Source organism: Ammodytes marinus (genome assembly GCF_949987685.1).
Source record: "Ammodytes marinus genome assembly, chromosome: 4".
Lineage (NCBI taxonomy): Eukaryota > Metazoa > Chordata > Actinopteri > Uranoscopiformes > Ammodytidae > Ammodytes > Ammodytes marinus.
In genome coordinates this window covers 35,497,735-35,519,982 of record NC_137233.1, presented here as the reverse complement: position 1 = coordinate 35,519,982, position 22,248 = coordinate 35,497,735, and the positions used below count along the sequence as shown (strand labels likewise).

At 43.3% G+C, this 22,248-nt stretch overlaps 1 protein-coding gene across 11 annotated transcripts in view; it reads right to left on the bottom strand.

Annotated features, from left to right (window-relative positions):
- foxp1b (forkhead box P1b) overlaps positions 1 to 22,248 on the bottom strand; it is a 222,337-nt gene that overhangs the window by 35,724 nt on the left and 164,365 nt on the right. For 3 of the 11 annotated variants that reach the window (XM_080025667.1, XM_080025670.1, XM_080025671.1), the window contains 4 exons: positions 13,706 to 13,843; positions 13,327 to 13,419; positions 8,032 to 8,179; positions 894 to 1,074 (listed from right to left, as the gene is read on the bottom strand). In XM_080025667.1, the coding sequence (XP_079881793.1) occupies positions 894 to 1,074; positions 8,032 to 8,179; positions 13,327 to 13,419; positions 13,706 to 13,843 (560 nt within the window). Of the gene's footprint in view, positions 1 to 893; positions 1,075 to 8,031; positions 8,180 to 13,326; positions 13,420 to 13,705; positions 13,844 to 21,588; positions 21,672 to 21,828; positions 21,885 to 22,248 lie in introns of those variants that run through there. The other 8 variants (XM_080025669.1, XM_080025668.1, XM_080025672.1 and 5 more) reach the window with 8 other exon arrangements.

The window sequence follows — 22,248 nt, the reverse complement described above, 5'->3', positions numbered from 1 at the left end:
ACTGGGCTGCGACTGTTTGCGACAAGTTGGAGACTGCATTCGCAAACGAGTCTCTAAACTGTCTCCAAACGTTCGCGGAGGTCTCAATTTCCTCGCATGAGTCGCAGAGCCGCGCAGTCTTGTCGCATGAATTTTGAACATGTTCAAAAAAAGTGTGCGACAAATCAGTCTCAAAATAGTCTCAGAGTCGTCGCAGGTGTGTCGCACGCGTCGCAAACCCTTCTCAATTTAGTCTCCGCGAGTCAGAAAGTGCGAGAAGTGTGAGACAACTTTGCGAGGGTTTGGCGACATATGAAACTAAATTGCTACTGATTTGAGACAAAAAGGAGACTGACATTCCGTTCGTGCGACACTCGCCAGACGTTCGTGAGACATAAATGCGACCTTCCGGCAAAGACATTCGCAAACGTGTCGTGAGGAACCAACTCAGTGAGACTGCAAGTAAAAATTGTCGCAAATTGGCACATTTTGTCGCAATTTTGTGTCTCCAAACAGTCGCAGCCCAGTGAGATAGGGGCTTAACCGCTCTCAAGGTGCCGAAAAGAGTCCGGTGCCCTCGCACTTTCAACACACGGACATGCACTATATTGCTTCCTGATCATTTGAATCTCGCACGCCCGGCACGCGCTAGAAAACAGCTTCACGACAGCTGACGTCGTAAAAATACTACCACTTTTGTCCAAAGGGGACGCCAACGTGCCATGTTACCCGTAGTGGCTTTAATGTAAGAAAATTATAAAAAAAGAGCATTTTGCAATATAGGTGACCTTTAAAAGAAGAAAAGTGTGTCTGTCTTCTGTGACCACATCTTGTCAGTGTGAGAGATGCAAGACACATGTCAATATAAGAGAAAAAAACAAGATATGTAAGACATTGAAGAGGGCAGAACTCACCCATCTCTCTTGTGACTCATGTACTGCCCATTGGTGGAGGCGTGCTGGTTGTGGTTCTTTGGCGGTGCCGGGGATGACAGGTCAAGGCCTCGCTGACCACTGTTGTTGTTGTTGTGCTCCTCCTTGACGTGAGCGTGTGTCACTTCCTTCCACAGTTGCTGCAGCTCGGCTGGAATCATGCCTGAGACAAACAAATTGGATAATTAAATCAATTAACAGCTAATCCAACTCTCCTCTTCATCGCTTAATTAAATCAAAGCATCTGTAAACAAAGCCGAGTATTAATTAGAAAATATCCCACTACACAGAGAGCTCTTGCCTCCCACCGACCCTCTCTCTCTCTCTCTCTCTCTCTCTCTCTCTCTCTCTGCCACCTCATTCTCTACCTCCCGTTTTTCCCTGTGATCTGTAGCGTGTTTGTATACACAAATCCCTGGCATTCACGCACATTTCATGCCCAGAGTAAATAATTAACATCCCAGACAAGGCATGAAATCTGAATAATTACCATAATTTTCTCAAAACAGCCGAGATGTGTAACAGAACACGCACAACAAAATAGTTTACAATAGCAACACTAGAAAACATCCCACCCCTTGCCTCCTTGAGAAACAGGACCCTGGGGTAATATTCTCGAAAGCGCATTAATGTGCAAAATACTTAAAGCTCTGCACCGCCTCCAATTGACACAGAAGAGTTAAACCTCATTTAGCAAGTCAAGCACACTGCAGCTCACACACAGCCCTTTGAAAAAAATTAATTCCCTTGTAGACGGAAGACATTTTTTCTGTGTGTGCTGGGAACATGTCTACAGAGTGTGTGTGTTTTTTCTGCTTGTGAGCAACAGCAATTCCAATACCCAGGGTCAGAGTGAGCATGAAAAAGGGTAATTCTGTGTTTGTGCACCCCACTTTTACATGTCTGAGAGAAGACAGCCTTTGTTGGCACACAATACATACAGTATGTGACCATCTATGGTGTGTCTGGAGAAGTCGGCTTTCATTTGACACAAATAAGGATCAAGCTGAAAAGATTAAGCCTCAAATGAAAATGTGAAAAAATGTGGATATTTGTATTTTGAGCCAAAACATACTGCATGTATTTCATTAAAATAGAGATCTGTAGGGGGTTGTGTGTGGATTTTTATTGGGTGCTTGAATAAGCCACATCTATTTAAGCATGGTGAAAGCAGCCCCTGTATAGTATGTGGTGCATTTAACCACAGAACAAATTAGCAAGACCAATCGTTTAACATTACAATTAATTAAATCCATTCTGAATGAAAGATGATTTGCACTTGTTTATCTACTTGGGGTTTCTATTCTCTCGATCCCCCCTTACCCTCCACTCCCCGTTTCTCATCACCAGCTCTATAGACACCAGAAGTGCTCCTTTTCAAGCACCAGATTGTGCTACATTGTGTGAAAAATGCTTCGTCTTAATTTATTCCTGTTGTGGAAAATAACTGTGAGGTGAAGATCTCAATACGATCAGCAGAAAAAATATTTTTAATTTGATAAGCTACTAAAGATTTTAATTATGCTGGTAATGGAGAACATTGGCCTAATGAGGCGGAGGACTCCAGAGAGACGCAACGGGCTAAGAACTGTGAAATGAGTCTGATAGGATTGCTGTAAAATTCACACTAGATGGTTTGCATATCAAAGAGCAGGAAATGATTACAGGACAAATCAATAACCTCTCCACGTTCCAAGGAAGGAGCGTCTTTTTCCTCATTGGGAATATTTCCACAGCCTCTCGCCTCTATTCTGCCTGTATTCTAGACTTATTCTCTTCAATGCCTAATGTGCCCCTCATCCAAAGGCACGTCAATGAAAGGCTAAACATGCATAATATTGGCTGTGTGTGTGTAATATAGCATGCTTATCCACTTCTGGGCAAATTTTTCCAGTTGCATTATCAAAGGATCCATTGTTGTTTTTGATGGTGTACAGACAGGACTTTGGAGTAAAAAGCATATTTTTCTTTGATTTGTTTTCTGTGATGGCTGCTTTGGAAGGTCACTGGTGATGCGAGTGTGTCCTGCGCTCTCCAACAGCAGGAACAATCATTTCCCCCCAGTTGGTGCCCGGTGACAGTGGCCCATGTATTTTTAGCCGATGTGCTTGACAGGAGCGGCCCGCAACTGGCTCAATTACCCAGCAGTCCCGGTGACCCTCGACACCACTGTTTACTGGGATGAGACCACGGTGGATGGGAGAGCTAACGGAGTGGGACCAGCCTGTCTCTTTTGGTAGATCTAGTCCATGGTTTTATTGCTCTCTCTGTTTGCCTCTTCCCTCTAACCCTAACCTCCTCAAAACTCAACAACAGCTATGGCTCATGATTCCACATAAATGACAATAAAATATCCTAACAGAACAAATCCCTTATGGGGGATTTTATTTAGTTGTATAGTTTGGGACAAAACACATTGAGTTTCTTTCCATCGGATTACTGTGTGGGACACATCATGACATTGATCTGTAAAATCCCTTTCTCGGGTCCCCAGGTTTGGTCCATCCTTTAAATGCCCGATTGGTTTATCTTTCCTCTTTCCATTTTTCAACACGACTCTTCCCGCTCATTACGACTGGGAAATACGGACAAGCACTCTAAAAAATGTATGTTGTTGGGGACACTTGATTGATCACCGGCCTCCCAACTCAATTTGAACCTCTGCAGGTAGCTGTGGCAGCCCAGACAGGCCGAGCTCTTCAACCTTTTCCTGTCCTTGTCCCCCCTGTACCCAGGTGACCATGTTCAAGCAAGCAGAAAGTTGATTTAAGGATCATAATGACATCAGTTGCAGGCCATCATCCCCCCCAAATATAAAATGGCCCCCAGTGCTTGAGGGCTCTTTAAACCAAAGCTGTTACTTCTCTCTCACACACACACTGTCACACACACACACACACACACACACACACACACACACACACACACACACACACACACACACACACACACACACACACACACACACACACACACACACACACACACACACACACACACACACACACACACACACACACACACACACACACACACACACACACACACACACACACACACACAGTGCCTGGTGCCATGGGGGGACAGTGACATCGCAATTAGTTTATTGTTCCGCCCGGATGGGACCTTTTACTGCACCCCTGTTTATGTTGCCGTAATCACTGGCCTGCTGATATGCAGCACCCCTTCGGCCCTGAAATATGTCCTGTCCTAATGCAGCAGGAACTATTATTCCAGTAGTCCACGGCTGGCTGTATCAATCACTGACAGGTCAGGCGTGTTACCCCACCGCTGTCCCTGATGTGCTGCTGTGTTTCTGTGAAGCACTTCATGGCTCGCCACATTCTTTTGCTTTCATATTACCCACAAATTTGTCTTGGCGTTGTCCCACTGGCCTCTACCCAGACAACGTAAATGATGTTGTGTCGGTACAAGAAGTCACTTTCTCCTGTGAGGGTGAGGGGGCCGTTTCATCCAGAATGCAGACACACCCCTTGCCCACCTCTGTTACACACAGCCACACATGTTTACCAATTCTTCTGAATATCTACACATCTGGTCCACATGAGTCCTGAAATCCAGTGTGGTTGCCGTCAGTGCAGATGTTTGGATTAAAACTAATAAGTACTACGTTAAAGATAGTGGGGGATCAAGCCACAGTTTAAGTGTCTTTTCTTTTTATGTTGTTTTGTGTGTTTTTTCGTATTGTATATGCTAAGCCCAGCGCCTTTTCTTGACAGCAATAAACATGCAAACACACACGCACACACACACACACACACACACACACACACACACACACACACACACACACACACACACACACACACACACACACACACACACACACACACACACACACACACCCACACACTGTACAGCACCTGAGCAACGTGAGCCCGAGCAACCAACTTATCAGGTCAAGAGGACAGGCTTTTTGTGGGGCGTTGGATATTTATGAGAGTTATATCCTTCCCCCCAAACACATTGTTGTAATTTATAACAGATACCGTCTGGCCGCTTCCAAGACTTGGAACATTAATGTCAAAATAATTTACGACAAGAGAAACAAATTATTATACTCCAGATAATGTGAGCAATTGTTTTTCACTCAAAACGCTATCTACAAGTTTATATTTTAATTAGCGCTGCTATCACATGTATGAAAATCTAATTCAAAAGCATTCCTCCAGTCCATCGTTCAGGCAGTAAAACAATGGACTGTAATCTATCAAAGACGACAATGTCACAAAGCATAAGACTGATGCGAAAATGAGCTGAAAACTGCATCATAGTTCCTAAAACACAAGTGAAGATTGCACACCTGCTTTTCATTAATTACCCTGTAACATTGACGCTTATTTGAAAGTGTTTCGTTCATTTAATTCTCTCAGCACATTAAACAAGGATGCCATGGACTATATGTGGTAACAGTGGCCTTTTAAAATAATTCTATTTATTTTACATTTTGAAATAAAATATATTAAAATGACTAGTAAGGAAAGTGATGCCAGTTTACTGCCCTCCCGTTTCAATCCATATTATCACCAAACAGAGCAGATCAACTCATCACTTCCGACACAGTGCTGCTAACTGCTAGCGCTGAATATTGCAGATTAGATCTGAGCACCATAGGCCTGGCCTGCTCATGCATGAAAGAGATTAGTGACGTGGAAAACAGAAAGGTCATCAATAACTTCAAACAGTCAAGCAGAAAATGTGTAGAATAGGAAGACAAAACTGGGGGCCTGAAGCACTGGCAAGTGTTGGAACAGCTGTCGGCACACGGGAGTTATTCTTCAATGGATTGCAAAAGGCAAACTGACCAGGTTGGACTGGTTGAGACTAACTGAAACAAAACTATTATTGTTTATGCAAACAAACGCCCTTAAGAAATCCTGTCCTGATTTTGTTGTACGCTATATTTCAATACATTGTTGAGTGTGAACAACCCTTAGAACATCTAAATCATTCTTTTCTCACTCAATTACAATTAGTAGTAAGCTTTCTACCTCATGATTCTAAATATTTTCTACTTAAAAATGTTTCCTCTGTGAATCCAATACACCTTCAACACCGATCTTTTTAAAACATTGTATAGAATTTAAGGGAGAAATCAAGCATGTGGTGTAATGCATGTAGGCAAACATACATTTATATCACTATTAGAATACATTTCTTTGTGCTACTTTTACAAAGCATTAAAGTATTTTGAAAACTAAGAAGGTAAAGCCAGCCACTCTCTTGATTAGGTGAGATGCCTTGAAAGGTATTTGATGATGGCACCGTGTAAACCGGATGTTCTGGGGCTATTGTGAAATCCACAAAGAAGAGTACAATACCTAAACCATATAATGCTTTACTCAAGGTGTGTGTGTGTTTGCCAGACATCTGACACATAGCAATTCAGTAAAGCACACTCAACAGCACAGCGGGCGCTCCACGCCTGTGCCTATGGGCAATCGTCTGCGAGTGGATGAGTGATTCCATAACCCAGTCCAAACAATAACAGCACTGTACAAACCGTGTTTGTGTTTGCCTGTTACCTAAGCACCCCCGCCCCCTCCTGTTTTTATCGTCCTTATCTTGTTATTTCAAAACTGTTTGTCTTTGCCTGGAATGAATAGTCAATACCATGTTCTTTAAACCCCTCGTGACGGCCTATTTGTCACAAGGCAAACCAACCACTCCTTAAGAAAATATTAAAAGAATAAATAAAGATATAAACTCCTGGCTTTAACAACAATGTATTGACTGCCTATCGAGTAACAGGCAGTTTCACAATGACACTGGCAGGTTAGGAACAATAGATCCACTCTTCCTCCAGACTGAAGGACACTGCCACTAGGATGCCAATCACACACACAGGACAGACAGTTCAAGGACAAAGCATGGCCATCCAAATCTACTTTTCTGAACAGTGGGATATTTGACTTCTAAAGCCCAATGATAAACCGTTTGTAGAATACCAGACCATACAACTGCAACAGCTAGTGACATCAGGTTTAAGATGACATTTAGTAAATGAAAAAGTCTTGAGTGTGGATTTACAGTAGGCGTGTGCCCAGAATCTGTGAAACCGCGGACCATATTTGGTTACATGCTGCATTGTTCACTTTGACTAGGCAAATTTGTACAGGTTTTGTGGCAAAGCAATAATTAGCCGATCCAACCACACTGAATATACAGAGTTATTCTGTAAGATGGCACAAGCTGCATTGTTAAGAAATATATTGTTGGTAAAAAATCTCTCAAATTCCTCAAATGCCACATCAGTAGCTCTGCATGACACTCCAAGTGAGAGCGATCTCATTAAGCTTTAGGCTTTGGAAGAATACTCATATTTTTACAGTGAGCCTGCTTATAGTTGGTGCCGGCAGGATCAGAATAAACAGGACCATGTGTGTGTGAGGAAAAACGTCAAATGTTTCTCTCAGAACTGTTAGAGATCAAAGACCCCTTGAGAAAAACATTCGTCTTCACAATATTCATGTGACTCTTTAAATCTCAAGTGAATTCCAGCTCACATAAAAATGATTGTGGGTGTGTCAGCACTCAGCAGGTGCCACTGTACCCTTTACAATTCATTTCCTCCTACACGACAGCTGAATACCTTCTACGCTTCAATATTTGAACCAGTAGAATTAAAAAAAAGAAAACAAAGTCACAAGCTCCGTTCAGGGTACAACTTCCACTAATTGTAATAGACTTGGTGTTGTTGAACATTGTTTAAATAGTGTGATGTTTTTTCTCCACGACTCAAGATTAAATAAAGATTGGATTGAATTCTATCGAAAGACACAAGGAGGATTTTTAAAAACAAGGCCAGGATCATATTACTGGTAAACATATATAGATTAAAAGATGTATTAGCATAACCTTCAACTCTATTATGTGTCTGTCCTATAACCCAAGCTCTTATATATACCAGTCATGCCAGCAGCCTAAATCTTTATCAGCAAACATATTGGAGGTATAAAGAAGCATTGAATATCCCCCAGACATAGTGGTTTTGCAGTGTTTTGTTACTATGCATGCAACTGTTGCGCAGTTGAGGACAGGCTATTTGACACAATGCTTTAGGCCTGTACAATCCAGTGCTGTATTATTCAGTACTGACCCTGTGTGAGGGAGTGCAGGGGCAGGCCTGTCTGTCCGGCCTGGATGCTGAGCAGACCCTGTCTCTGGAGGCTGAGCAGGTGCTGCTGCTGGACCTGCTGGACCTGAAGGAGCTGCTGCTGGAAGGCCTGCTGGGCCGACACCTGCTGCTGACACGCACACACGCACGCACGCACACGCACACACGCACGCACACACACAAAGGCAAGAGAGGCACACCATAAGTAAACACACATACAGTATATAGAAGTATAACAGCCAGTGCAAACACGTAAAGCTGAATTTCAGGTTTGCACATGTATGCCGTTGAAGAAAAAAAAAATTCAAACCAAGGTCAAGGAGTTCATGGTTCCGGTTGTATTTTTCTTTTGACCCTTTAAGAACAACATGTTCATTCATATAAAACAAAGTTAATGGGATTCGTCTATGCTAAAAACAGTTTAGCACTTTTCTTTTTACTGTGGGTTTTATCTAGGCCCACTTCCACTTAAAGACAGGTGAGGTTTGCATCTCCCTCTCTCTCTCTCTTAATTAACGAGGAGTCGGGAGGCAAATGACAAACAATAGAACAACATAGTTAATCATTCATAATAAGAGCCACAGGAATTTAATAACGGCCATTCATAATTCAAGCAAACAACGTGTGACTAAATCAAAGTGCTTAATAACCAACCCAAGCAACACTCTTCATAAGTCTCCCAGGCATGGCACTGAGCTCATGGGATACGCTCTCCCCCCCGACCGGCTCAGCAGGCTTTGTTCAATCCTCGTTCTGTAAACTGAGGGCTGTATTGTTGGTCTAACTGGGACTACAACCGTTTCATCGCGACATTTCTTAATGAAAAGCGTCTGTGTCCCTACTGATTTCAAGGGGTTAGGGGGTGACATTATTGGCTGCGCTAAGTGAAACGTGTGAACTTTGATAGGATGTAAAAAAGCGAATATTGGAAAGGAGAAAAACACATACAAGTCAGAATAATAAATAGAAGGAAATGATCTAATATCCCCCCAATCTCCTATGAGTCAAAACAAATGAGAGATGTTATTTAGATAACAGAGAGGAGAGAGATGACTGTTAACCCTTTCAGCAATCCCTGCTCTCCAACACTGTCTTTCAACAATATCTATCCGGACACCCTTCTGTACTTTTCTAAAAGATAAAGATTAAAGAAACAAGCAAAGCCCCGAGACTCAACAGGATGCTGGGGCCTGTTTATGAGTTTACAAGGCCAGTTGTCAAGCGGCAGGGCAGGGAGGAGAAGACGAGGGGGCACTAAAAGCAGTGTGCAAAGGGGGCTGCCAAGCTGTGCACCGCGCCCTGTTACCAAACACAGGATATACAGCACTTTTGTTTACTTCTACACAATTGAGTGCATACAAAAAAAAGGTCTCGGTGCAACTTGGCCTGTCAGGTCACTGGCTGAAACAGCCAAGATAAACCCCCCCACCCCCGTTCGGCTAGTCAAAAGGGTCTAGTGGCCTTCCTTTCCCTTTCTCCCTGCCTGCACCTGCAATGGCTCACTGAATAAAATGCTCTGGGCAGCAGTGTTGTGTGGATTCAAACAGGGGAAGAATGAACATTGACAGTGGTAGCGGACGGTCATAATGGAGGAGTAAACACATTCATTCAGAGGCTCACATACGTGTGATCTAACCCAGAATGAGAGAAGAGCAGAGTGCAGGAGCGGATAAAGTAATTTTGGGGGCCTAAGGCAAACGCAGGCCTGGGGCCCCCACATCCCTTGTGGATGTGCGTACCCCTATATTCAATTATTTTATTCAGAAAGACCTATGTGCAAATTATTTTCTTATAGGTTTCCTCACGCTTCCTCTCATATTCAGCACTGCTAGCACATTACACCGGTTTTAAGGTCACTGCATTGGCTCCCTGTGCGTTTCAGGATTGATTTTAAGGTTATTTTACTAGTTTTTAAGTGTCTTAACGGTCTTGGGCCTTCTTACCTATCTGACCTGCTTTTACTCTGTCAGCCCCCGCGGACCCTGAGGTCCTCCGGTACTGGCCTTTTGACCATACCAGAGATTACTTCTATAAAGCACGGGGAGGCGGCTTTCAGTTTCTATGGGCCCCGACTGTGGAACAGCCTGCCGGAGAACCTCAGGGTCGCGGAGACTGTTGAGGTTTTTAAAAAGAAGCTAAGACCCACCTTTTTAACCAGGCTTTTAATTGATTTTTTATTTTTATTTTCCTATTTTATAAATTCTTCTTAATTTATTTTATGCTGTGCTTGTGTTGTAAGCCTCTCTGCTTTTTATGTCTTATTCTCTTATGTTTTTAGCCTCTCTGCTTTTTGCTGTATTCTACTGTTTTAAACTGTCAGTTTTTAATCTCCAGTGTTTCCTCATGGGGTCTGCCAGACTGGGAGTTGTCTCTGGTCTGGCCGTTGGGGGTGCTGTCCTGTGGGCGGTTTCGGCCCGGGTAGCTTTGGCTCTGCACCGTGGTGTGGGGCCTCTTGTCTGCCCGGGTTGGGGTGCTTCCTGTGGCAGCGCTTTCTGCGGCCTTGGACCGGGACCGCTCCCAGTGTGGTTGGCCCCCCAAAGGTAGCTTCCTCCACGCCGCAGGTCTCATTGCCCAGCCATGTCTCTTTAGTGATAGCTAGTGTATGTGTGAGTGTGTGAGTTTGTTTGTGTGTCTGTGTGTGTATGTGTGAGTGTGTGTATGAGTGTGTACAGTATGTATTTGTGTATGTCTCTGTGTATGTCTATGGGGGTGGGAGGGTTGGGTTCTTTTCATTTTCTTCTCTTGATTTTATTAGCTGTTTTTATCTGTATTTTTCTGTTGTTGTTTTTATTCGTTGTAACGCACTTTGAGCTACTCTTGAGTATGAAAAGCGCGATATAAATAAAAGTTGATTGATTGATTGATTGATAGCATCTCTTAGTTTTTATTTGTTGCTGTTTACTACTGTCTGAATCATTTCTGAAGGTGCGCAGTAAGATAACGGAATATTCCAATGTAAAGGGTTAGACACCTGTGAATGAAGGTGATGCCATCTTAGCATAATGAATTGTTAGAAATACATAATTTATTAACAAAAAGTTAAAGAGAAATGATTTAAAAACTTGAAATGTTAACATTTTATGAGACATTATTTGGGGCCCTTGGTAGCTTGGAGGAAATTGCCTTAAGTACCTTTTCCTAAATATAAGTCCGCCTCTGGAAGAGTGAGAGAAAGAAGGAAGAGAGAGCCGTGATGGAGATGTCACTGAGGTGACATTCAGGATGCAGGTGGCCTATGATCTTCTCTGATCTCTTTTACTTATGAAAGGCGCTAGTTTTTTTTCTTTGACCTTTCAATCAGTGTCAGAACAGTTTCAGTTGTCTTTGGCTGTTTTCTGTGCTGCGGCTCCTCCCAATCAGCCCCAGACAAAGATAACAGTGCTACAGGGGCGGGAGTTCACAAAAAATAATGTCAGTCATCAGAAATCGCTAAATAAATAGAGGATGGCTCCTCAGAAAAAAAAGAAAAGAAAGAAAAATCAAGTGCTGCAAATTAATTTAACTCTCCACCCATTTTTTTTCTTCTTCTATGGTCCCATCAGCTGACAGGAGCTCCTGTGCGCTCACAGCATGCAAGACACATTAAAAACCCCAGAGCCAATAGACCAAACAAGAGGTTAACAAGAAGTGGCACTGGGGAGTGAAGAATACAGTCGCTGACAAATGATAAAGAGTGGCGGTGGCAGGCCCCTTTATTGTCAAGCTTCAAGTATAAAGTTAAAAGATCTTTGAGGCAACTACATTTTGATGTCTTTAAAATAAAAGGAGGCACAATGCAACAACAGGGGGTTATTGTCTGGCAGCCACAGGGGAGTTCGCTGCATGATTCTTATTCTGTCTTTTGATGGCTGCTAGAAAATGCGACGGAGAGAGAGAAAGAAAACATTGGCAGAGGGGTGGGGGGACCTCTGGAGGCCTCATCCATTTCCTGTGATCATACATAATATGCTTCAAAAGTTGCTTTTATTCTCTGTGCTCCATTCAACTGATCAATTGCACCTCCTTGTACACCCCCTCTGTCCCCCCCCCAACCCCTCCTCTTTTCCCTTGCTCCTCCAGTGTTTACATCAGATGGGACTTTAGTGACAGGCCCTATCTGAGGCCGAGGAGCTCCGCTGTCATGTTGATTTATGGGAGCATCACGCCACAACTTGTCCAAACTGAAGCCCGCAGTTCATTAATTAGGGAGCCACGACTTTGAAGTTGTGAGCGCTTCGACAGGCACACGGACGTGCATGTGTGTGTGTGTGTTTGTGTGTAGATGTGTGTGTGTGTGTGTGTGTGTGTGTGTGTGTGTGTCTGCTTTTAACACTGGACATTTTTCTACGCTTTTTCCTCATACTCTCCAAACATGGAAATCAACGGGGACGAGAGCCCAAATTGCCGAATTGTCTTTGAACTTGTTCTGACCGCACAATAATAATTTGCGTTGTCCACAGTGATGCCTGTATCCTCCAGTCATTAACACGCATTAAGCCACTGCCCCAGGAGCAAAAAGCCTGCTCTATCCTGGAGGGAGCCAAGGAGACCGAGACCAAGAGAAAGATGGAGATGGGGGAAAAAAAACTCAACACGGGCAACAAAGCTGGGAGCGCTCTCTGCACTGATATCTAACAATTACATGGCTTCTCTCCCTCTGCCATTTCCATGTTAATTACCGAGAAAAGCTTCTCAGATTTATGTGTGCCATGTTCCTGCCTTTCTGCCTTCTGCCTTTCATTATGTCCGACACCATGAGGCTCACAGGAACGCTCATCTCTTTGTTGCAAAGGACACTTGTTTACTTGAACAAAATGTATCAAGAACAATGGACTGAGGTGCAGGCTCTATTAAATATTATACATTTAAAAGCTGGAGTCAGTCACGCTTGTTGCCAAAAGCACTTTGTCAGAATCAGTGAATACCTCCTCACTACCATCTGTACTGTGTGTGAGCTGAAAATGCAGCGGATCGTGAGGAGATATTCACTGATTTTGATAACAAGCATTCTCCAGAATCGCTGACCCCACCTTTAAATGTGGAGAGAAGATCCTTGAAAAAAGGGACAACTGTATTCTTAGCACAGTCTCAGTCAGTTGTTAGCATTTATCCAGCGGGCCTGACATGCTAATCAGAAGCATGAGTGCACTTTATACCCCCCTCTCTTTAACCACAGTCTGGAAGCAGATGGGGTTGAGGGAGGGAGCAGCGGGCGCACACATGCCTTTCCATGCTCTGTCTGGCTTTGGGTTTGGGTAATGGCAAGGCGCTTTGTTAGAGCGATGTCAGCCAGCCTACCTCTTTGCCCTGCTTGCTGCCTGCATGCTGCTGCTGGAGGAGCTGGAGGTGGAGCTGCTCCTGCTGCTTCTTGTAAAACTCTTGGAGTTGCTGCTGCAGGAAGACAAGAAGGTGATGTGTGAGTCTGTCAGTCAGAAAACACTGTGGTGGCTCTGAGTGAAAATGTTTCAATACTTTGAGGAATGTTGTCTTTAAAGACTTGGGGGGGGTGGAAGGGAAAAGAATGGCAGTTCAAAGTGAATTTATCCATGTGAAAAAGCTGCCGATACATAAGACCATTTCATTCCAAACTTAGACATCAACCCATTTGGAACATGTGATACCAATGTGGGACAAAGGGATTTCTGCACGTGAGTGTGAGTGGGTTGCGTTACGTTACCTGCTGTAACATGAGGGCCTGTTGCTGCTGTAGAAGGACCTGGAGCTGCTGAGGGCTCAGGACCTGCTGCTGGAGGATCTGCTGCATCTGCTGTGGAGTTATCACCTGAGGCGTCATCATAGCCACTGACACTGGGACCTGTAGGACACAACCAGGAGATGTGCTGTCAGGAAAGGCCCAGTAGTACAGTTCAAAATTAATGTCGCAAGACAAAAATAAAATAAAAAATCAAATAATACCCGCTAAATACTGATAATTGGCAAAACTACTGTTAATAGCTGCTGGATAGCTCTGTACATAACACCAGTGCCTTTGTTACAGTAAAGCAGGTTTAACAGTCCAGTGAGGGTTCTTAGACAAGGTCTTGTTAGGCAGTTAGCCTTAATGCTAACTGCCTAACTTCAGTTGTAAGTCATTCAGGATAATAATGACATGTCATAAAGTCACATTAGGCTAAAGCCAGTACCAGTAAAGAAAGGAGTTCATTGACAAGCTGACTATAGACTGATGACTTGCCAAGAATGAATTACTTCTCAACAAAACAAATATTTTATATACATCTATAAAGATAGAAAAAGGCCCTTTGCGTTTTACTTGATGCTAGGAGATACTATCATAGGTCATTTTGATGTGTTAGAAGCTGCACATGCTCTCCAACAAACACACTCACACACATTTCAACCCCTGTAACCGTTCTGACACAGCAGCAGACTGAGGCGGGCTGAAGGACACAACACAGCCAAGCGTGGATCCTGCCTGTAGAATAAACAGCCAGCATATCCCTCCCCTCACACACAACCACCACCTCAGTACCACCGGATATGATGCCTCTCAGAGCTCACGTTAGTACAACACGACCAATATGCCATACCTGAGGATGTGAAAGATTCGATTGCCTCAAAGAAAAAAATGCTACGGTTCGCTCAACATCGCACGTCATGTCATGTGAGAACATTTCATTAGAGACGCTGTCAACAGCCATCTATTACCGTGAACGATACGGAGTGCCTGGAGGAGGAGGAGCCACGGCCAGACAACACGCAGGGCCCCTTTCTAACTAACTCCCAGCAGAAAGGTGTGAGTGCACCACTCCTCAAAACAAGTGATTTGTTGTGACACCCAAAGAGCCCCCCACAGTTGTCAGGTTGCCTTAATTGCTCCGGCGGCGACGGGGACTTGGAGTGTGCGTCTGGATGCTGCCACTCACCGCCATGACGCTCAATACCATTAAAAGCTCCTTTGCTTGACATTCGGGATGACAAACAGCAACTGAGATGTACTTAATAGTGCTTGTGCCTTTGCAGTTGTTAACACGTTTTTGGGCCGATTGTTCTTTCAGGGTGCATATATACTGGAGGCATGTATGTGCATAAGTGTGCGTTAAAATGTGTTTCTCAGTCGCATGTCAGCAGCTGATACAGCGGACATAACGGGTGACAGTCTTGTCTCCGCCAAGGTTACCCAAATTGTGTGGCCGCTGCCTTATAAAGCTAATGACACCCTTTGCATTTTTCATGCATTCCTGAATGTAATCTCGCTGTTTAACTAAGGGGTGCCTTTTCTTGACACACACCCTGCATGCATATCACCTTATTCAGTCCTCCCCACTGTGGCATAAAACAACAACAAAAGCGCCCGCCATAATGAACAGCTTGTACGGCAAATGCAGAGGAAAGGGCAGTGATGTCAAACAGGACAGAGCGGCTTTTGATGCTCCCATGTTAACTTTATTGAGCACTGCCATACTATACGCTGTGCTGCCCCCCCCCCCCCCCGAGACTAAAAGGAGGTTCACTAACACACTTCACATTTCTCATCACCAGCACTAGGCGAGTAGGGAAAATGCAATATTAATCCCCCCCCCCCACTGTATTATGTCTTAATATGCAGTTCGTCTTGACTTTTGCACATGACTTGTCCTGTCATTTGCATAGCGCCGGCCTCAACATTTCCTAATTTCACAGTCATTATCCACTGAAGTCCCTCTTCTTTTTGTGGGCATCGCTAATTTTTATGAACTATTTTGAAGGTCAACCAAGCAGCCCTGTCTTGCTGACATGCAAGCGCCACATGTGACGTTACATATACTTTACCATCAAAATATGACATTTACCCCCCCCCCCCCCCTGCACACCAAGGATACATAATACCCTCCCCCCCCACCATTTCTGGTCGAAGCTTTACTTTAACTGCACGCATTAAAAATCTACGCCTTACTTGTCATGCTCTATTTCTTTTTTTACTAGCGTGGTAAAGCTGTAAATTCAGTCCTATTTACAAATTGTCATGCCTTGTTATATAGAGTAGTGTACTATATAGTATATAGTATATAGAGTGCGATGTCTTAAAAAAGGGAGAGCAAACTCACAAGTTAACACAGACATTCCTACACACTCAAACAGCTCTCGATAGCTGCCGATTTACTAACATATTACACCGAGCGTTTCCTTCAATTGAAGTGTCTTAATTCTTTACACCTTGGGTGTGTTTATCTCATCATGGTTTCACACCTCGCCTTGTCAGGGAGAGCGTCTGACTCACAGTAACTACAGTTAGAGCAGCTTCCTCTGTTTCATAGGCTATTACAGACCCCCATTTTATTACCCATTACTACTGAGGTCATTAGCAGCAAGAGGGATTGTACGCTTCTTAACCTATTGATCAATGTAACTACTACCATTTAATCCTGTGCTGAAGGAGTGAAAATCTGCCTAAGACCCAATCCTATTGACAGGAATGGTGGGAGGGGAGCACTTTAACTGAAAAATATTGCCCCGGCCGCCGTATCGTGCCCATTTAACGCAAACACAGGACGCCAGTCGCCATTTAGAGCACTCCCATATGGCGCACTCTGCCTTATCTCTAGGATAACATCATGACTCCAGATGATCCACAAAAATATATCACCATCTAAAGATAGGCTAAAATAAAGGAGGCTCGTACTAGGCTAATAACTGGAGGGATCCACTGAGCCCAGTTGTAATCTACTCCACCAATATAAGGGTGTGTAAAAAGAGGACATTCTGAGGATGCCAGAAATAGCTGACGTTTATGAATTTCACCAAGGTGTGGTTGGCTCTCCAGGTGCCTCCCATGCTTAAACAGTCAAAACCTGCAACATTCTCTCTCTCACACAGCTGCAGAGTGACAGGAGGCAATAAACAGTATCAGCACAGGCCTGCTGGCCAACACACACACAAATGCACAAATCTAAACTGTGGCATGTTAACTGTCACAAGCACACACAGGTACATGTGCTGCGCAAAACGTTGTAAATGAAGAACACTACATTTTCCATATGGAGTAAGTGTTTGCACTGTATATTAGTTATAAAAAGAACACAACATTTGAAAACAAAATTAAACATTATTAATTTTAACTTTTCATTTTCTCTTTTCATTTTAAAACTATTTTCTAAATATTACTTTTGTAAAAGATAGGGATCATTAATTGAATTCCTTTTTTTCTCTCTCTCTTTTATTGATAGTGTAGAGACAGAGTTGAAATGGGGCAGAGAGGGGAGTGACATGCAGAGAATGACCGCGGGCTGGAATCGAACCGGGTCTGCTGCTGGGCCCGGTCCGGGGGGGACGCCTTACCAACTGAGCTAAGGGCGCCCCCATTAATTGAATTCCTTTGACCATGCATCAACAACTGCACACACACACACACACACACACACACACACACACACACACACACACACACACACACACACACACACACACACACACACACACACACACACACACACACACACACACAGTATAGAGTATAGAAAGCATTTGTCATTGAAGGACACCTACAGTTTAGTAAGCCAACTTCTCTTTGTGCACCGCTCCTCAAAGACAAAAGCACAAGATCTGATAATCTAATGAGCGGGACACAAACTGCACATGTGAAATTGTTGTAGAGTTACTGATTGAGAGTTGATGAAGATGCTCCTATCAGCAGTCAGAGGTCAAAGCCTATAGGGAAAAGGAGTAAGGGGTGAGCGAGGCTCTATAGTCCCTTTTCCCCGCCACAAGCAGGTGAATGGCAGGGAGACCGGCAAAGACATTTTACAACGATAAGGTGCAGCTCGACTGAAAGAGGGGAAAAAAAAGATAAAAAAGAAAGAAAGACGAGGAATTATCAAATTTTCATCTGTCAGCTCCCTGGGGTCAGCTTGTTTTGGGCATCAAATGGAATGGTGAAGTCAAACATAAATACAAAGCAAGCCCTAGAGAACTGACAGAGTCTAGTCTGTTTGAAGCAGTGGTTCTTTTACCTCGGCCTGCAGTGACGACTTCCCATCCTCACTGTGATCTGCTGCATAGAAATGCTGCCGAAATGAGGATTTCACGGGAGCTATTGTCCTTAAGTGATGCGTGACCATAATTAGTCGTCGACAAGACTGGAAGGACTAATTCCATATTACACATTTAGGTTGATTGAAATCTCTAAGATGGAGAGCATTAATTTCCCTCTAAAAAAATAGACATTTGCAACGTCCCCCTAATAATATAATGAAAATTTAAATGAATAAACAAAAACATTTCTGTGTAAAATATATTGCTGCAAAACACAATTTGTGTACCAAATAACAGTTTTGGATCCAAGATTCCTCAGTAAGCCTAAACTATTTAAAAAAGCAGGATATTACTACCCATCCCTACATGCGTTAAAGAGTGCTAAAAGCCCCAAAATTCCTTCCTCGTTATCCACAATCAAGCTGTTTTCAAAATGTTTAGAGTTCCGATAAACAGGATAATCACAGCCACATTTTTTTCTCTATGTTTACCGTGCACTATAGGTTGTGGGTTTGGGTGTATGGAGTGTGAGGGGGGCGCGGGTTCAAATTATTTGCAGCAACTGTAAAAACAAAAGTGAAGATTGCATTTTAATTAACTTTTCGACTGCAAACAAACAGGTTTTTGGCCGGAGCTCTGCCCCAGTGTCGGGTTTAAACAAACAAACTACACAGCGGTGAAGTGAGCGAGCTCTCACCCTAGAAATAACAGCCGCACAGCGTTTCCCACTATGCAGGACTATCCTCTCTTAAACATTCAGATTGGACTGCGCATGTATGTTTGCATTTCAGACAAATGTCTTGTAAAAAATAAATAAAGAATCCAAAAAAAAATCGTATAAAGAATTTTAAAATAACACTGATGCAGTTATATTGTTTTGCAATTTAGAAGTAAGCATTTCCAAACAAAGCTATTTAAAAAACTAAAATCAAGTTCACATGTATGACTCAATGTCCTGTCACTCTTTTTGACCTTTCAAGCCATAACTCCAAGGGCGTATTTCCCTTCCAAGACATTTCAGTTCTGAAACCATGGCTTACAAATTCAAGGTGTCATCTGCTATCCTACACACACTGTTCGCCGTGTTCACCATTGCCAAGGAAAATCCTACAACCGCTGTTTGGGTAAACTACATGCCTCCGTTATATAATATATTAGGTTTACCAGCTCTACACGGTTACACAACAACGTCTTCAGAAGCAGCATTTGAGTAATAAGAGATTTAATTAAGATCACACGCCTCTAAAATTCCTTTCAAATTCAACTGAAGTCAAAATACAATGGCAGACACATCCGTGTGCAGATTTCTTCTATTCTCTGCACACCGTGCAAAGTAATCCTTGTTTCCATAACGGCAGACAAGAGGGCTTCAAATTGTGTTGCTGCTTGACACTCGTAATGTTGTTGTTTTATGTGACTTATATAAAGTATAAAGCCAATTAATACAATTATATAGAAAATGAGTGTCAACAGTAAGTTTATAGCATTGCAATAAAAAACAATATATGGCAAAAATGTTTATGTCCACACACACACAGAATCATATTTTTTAGGTGAAACATTTCAATACGAGTGGTGAAAAAGACCTTCTGCCATAAAACACTCATACACACACCGTGTAATCTAATCAGTGTCCGAACCATCTTAACCCTTTTGAAACACAAGGCATCTCAAGTGTAGAGTCAATCTCCCAATATGGAAAAGCAGTAATGACCCTCAAAAAAAAAGAAAAAAAAGAGACAAAGCTTTTTTTCAAGTGAAAACATGTTTTAGTCTGGAAAGTCAGGGAATAAGAGCGGCAAGAGCAGCTGGTGGCTCACTGTATCACTCTTCAACTATTTCCCCCGTGGTCTCTCCTCTCTGTGTCTTGCTCCAGTACAAAGCAAAAGACCGTCCCCTGCTTGTAAAGGATATCCCTTTTGCCAGTTTGCGAGGGCTCTGCCGGCTATAACCCCTATGTGTGCCCCCCCCCCTCTCTCTCTGGGTACACAGCTAATATCTAGTTGCCTATGTCATGGTTTAGATATGACAGGTGCTGGCAGCCCTCTTGCCTTGACAGGGCCACTGCACAAATAACGCCCCTTGCCTGAAAGGGCTAATGCACTACTAATGAACAATAAATCAACTTTGATTACAAACTGTCAACCCAATCAGCTCGCACTCCAGCTCTCCCAAACTGCAAAGTCTCTCGGCACAGCTGCGCGGCATAGCGGTGCACGCTGCCCTGCTCCGCGCTCCCCTCCTACTCAACCATCCGGTGTTCTCCTCCATCTCTCTCTCCGTTTCAAACATACACTTTTTTATTACCCACTGATGCAAGGAGCTGAAACAGTGCACCCCAAAAGGTTTCCACAAAGTGGTAAGACAAAGACAAAAACAGCACTTCAAATGTCTTTTCTATAGTTACATGAGTGCACTACTTCAGATTAGCAATAAAAAATACTTGAGGTCATCAAACAACAGCAAGTCAATAGCCGTCTTCTGTGCAAAACCTCAAAGCTTTCAAACAGGACTCCAAAGTCGACAGCAGAAACAATTGAAGAAAACGACCACAACTTTCCCTCCTTAAATGCACCACACAATCCCTTTGTTGTTAGTATACACACACAGACACACACACATACACACACACAAACATCCAGGCATGTACAAACAGTTCACACAGTCTAACTTTTCTAGGAAGACAGAGCGATGACATTTGGAGTGACAGCGCGTGTTTCTAACGTGGTTTTGTGGTGACGGTGTCAAATATAGAGCTGTGCCAGCCCGTCTTAATTCACTGTGACACTGTGAGGAGACTGAGGATTAGTCCAGGGCATAGCTTGAGACCAAAGCTAACCACACCAACACTAACTCAGTTAGAACATAGCATCCCTAAATACACAAGCAGCTAAACCAAACAATCAAATAAAGACACATTCTAAATGCTTTGATCTACAACAATTCTAAACAAAGAAATGATTTAAATATTATTCTGAAGAAGAAAACAACAAGGTGAAAGAGAGAAGGCAAACCTGTCTCCTGTTATTTGTAGAACTTTCCATAAGTAAAACAACATAAGGTGCACAGTACAGTACTGGATCCTGCTGAACCGGTTAGCTCACTATAAGCAAAGTAAACACAACTAAACAAACAGTATAGAAGGCCAGATAGAAAGGTTTTGTAAATGCCAAGGTATTTATTACTGTAGCTGACAAACAAGCAAAGCAAAAACTGATGCAAGAAACTGTTGCTTAAAGTAAAAGTGAAATGCTCAGCAGCACAGACCAAGGCACATCATCCATGCAGCCCTGTTTTAAAATGACAGTCAATAATACAGTAAATCGAATGTATAAGACACCTGCTTTCTATGCTTCAACCATCATTAAAAGCCTGTACCCCTTCTGTGTCCCAACGGCAAAATAAACCCTGCACAACTGCTCTCTCTCTCACACACTGTGAACTGCGTTCACAAAATGAACCAATAACAATAACAGAACATCAACAACAGACAGAATAAGCCTCTTTTTTTCTCCTTTTCCCAGGTCAAATTAAATTGTCAAGTTTTTTGGAAAGCTGGCAAAATCACAGAAATCAATCATATTGACAAACCTGACAAACTCCATTTAGCTGGCAGGGTAAACAGAAGAGCTGGGCCACGCGGTGTGGAGTGAAGCAGAGCGAGGAGCAGAGCACAGAGAGAGAGAGGGAGAGAGAGTGAGAGAGAGAGAGAGGGAGAAAGAGAGAGAGAGAGAGACAGAGAGAGCGACAGAGAGAGAGAGAGAGGTACACAGGCTGGCTGGCAGGCAGGCAGGCTGAGAACAAGCGGCGCTGTGCTGTGGAGTCTCCAACCTTTTCTCGGGATACAGACAGATTGCACGCGCAAGGTTGCTCCCCGGCTGACAAGATACAAAACTATCCAATCAACCACGCCCTTCTCCACCAATCACAAGCAGCCCTCTAAACATAATCAATTCAAATGGGGCCACACACACAATAGGGGCTGGGCTGCAGGTGAACCCATGCCTTTGTGTGGGGGCCCCTTTAAAAAAAAAAGAAAAAGAAAAAATAAAGACACAGTTGACGGCTGTTAACCCTTTGACCCATGCCGGGGACTCCGGCCGTGCCTATTGAAACAATGGGAGCCTAAAGAAAAGAGGCCCTTTAATTAAACAACAGATAAGTAAACACAGCTATCCAGCGGAAAGAAAGAAAAACTGGCCCCGCTATCAGCCCTTTATTGTTCTGCTAAATGGAAATGTTTACAGTGCC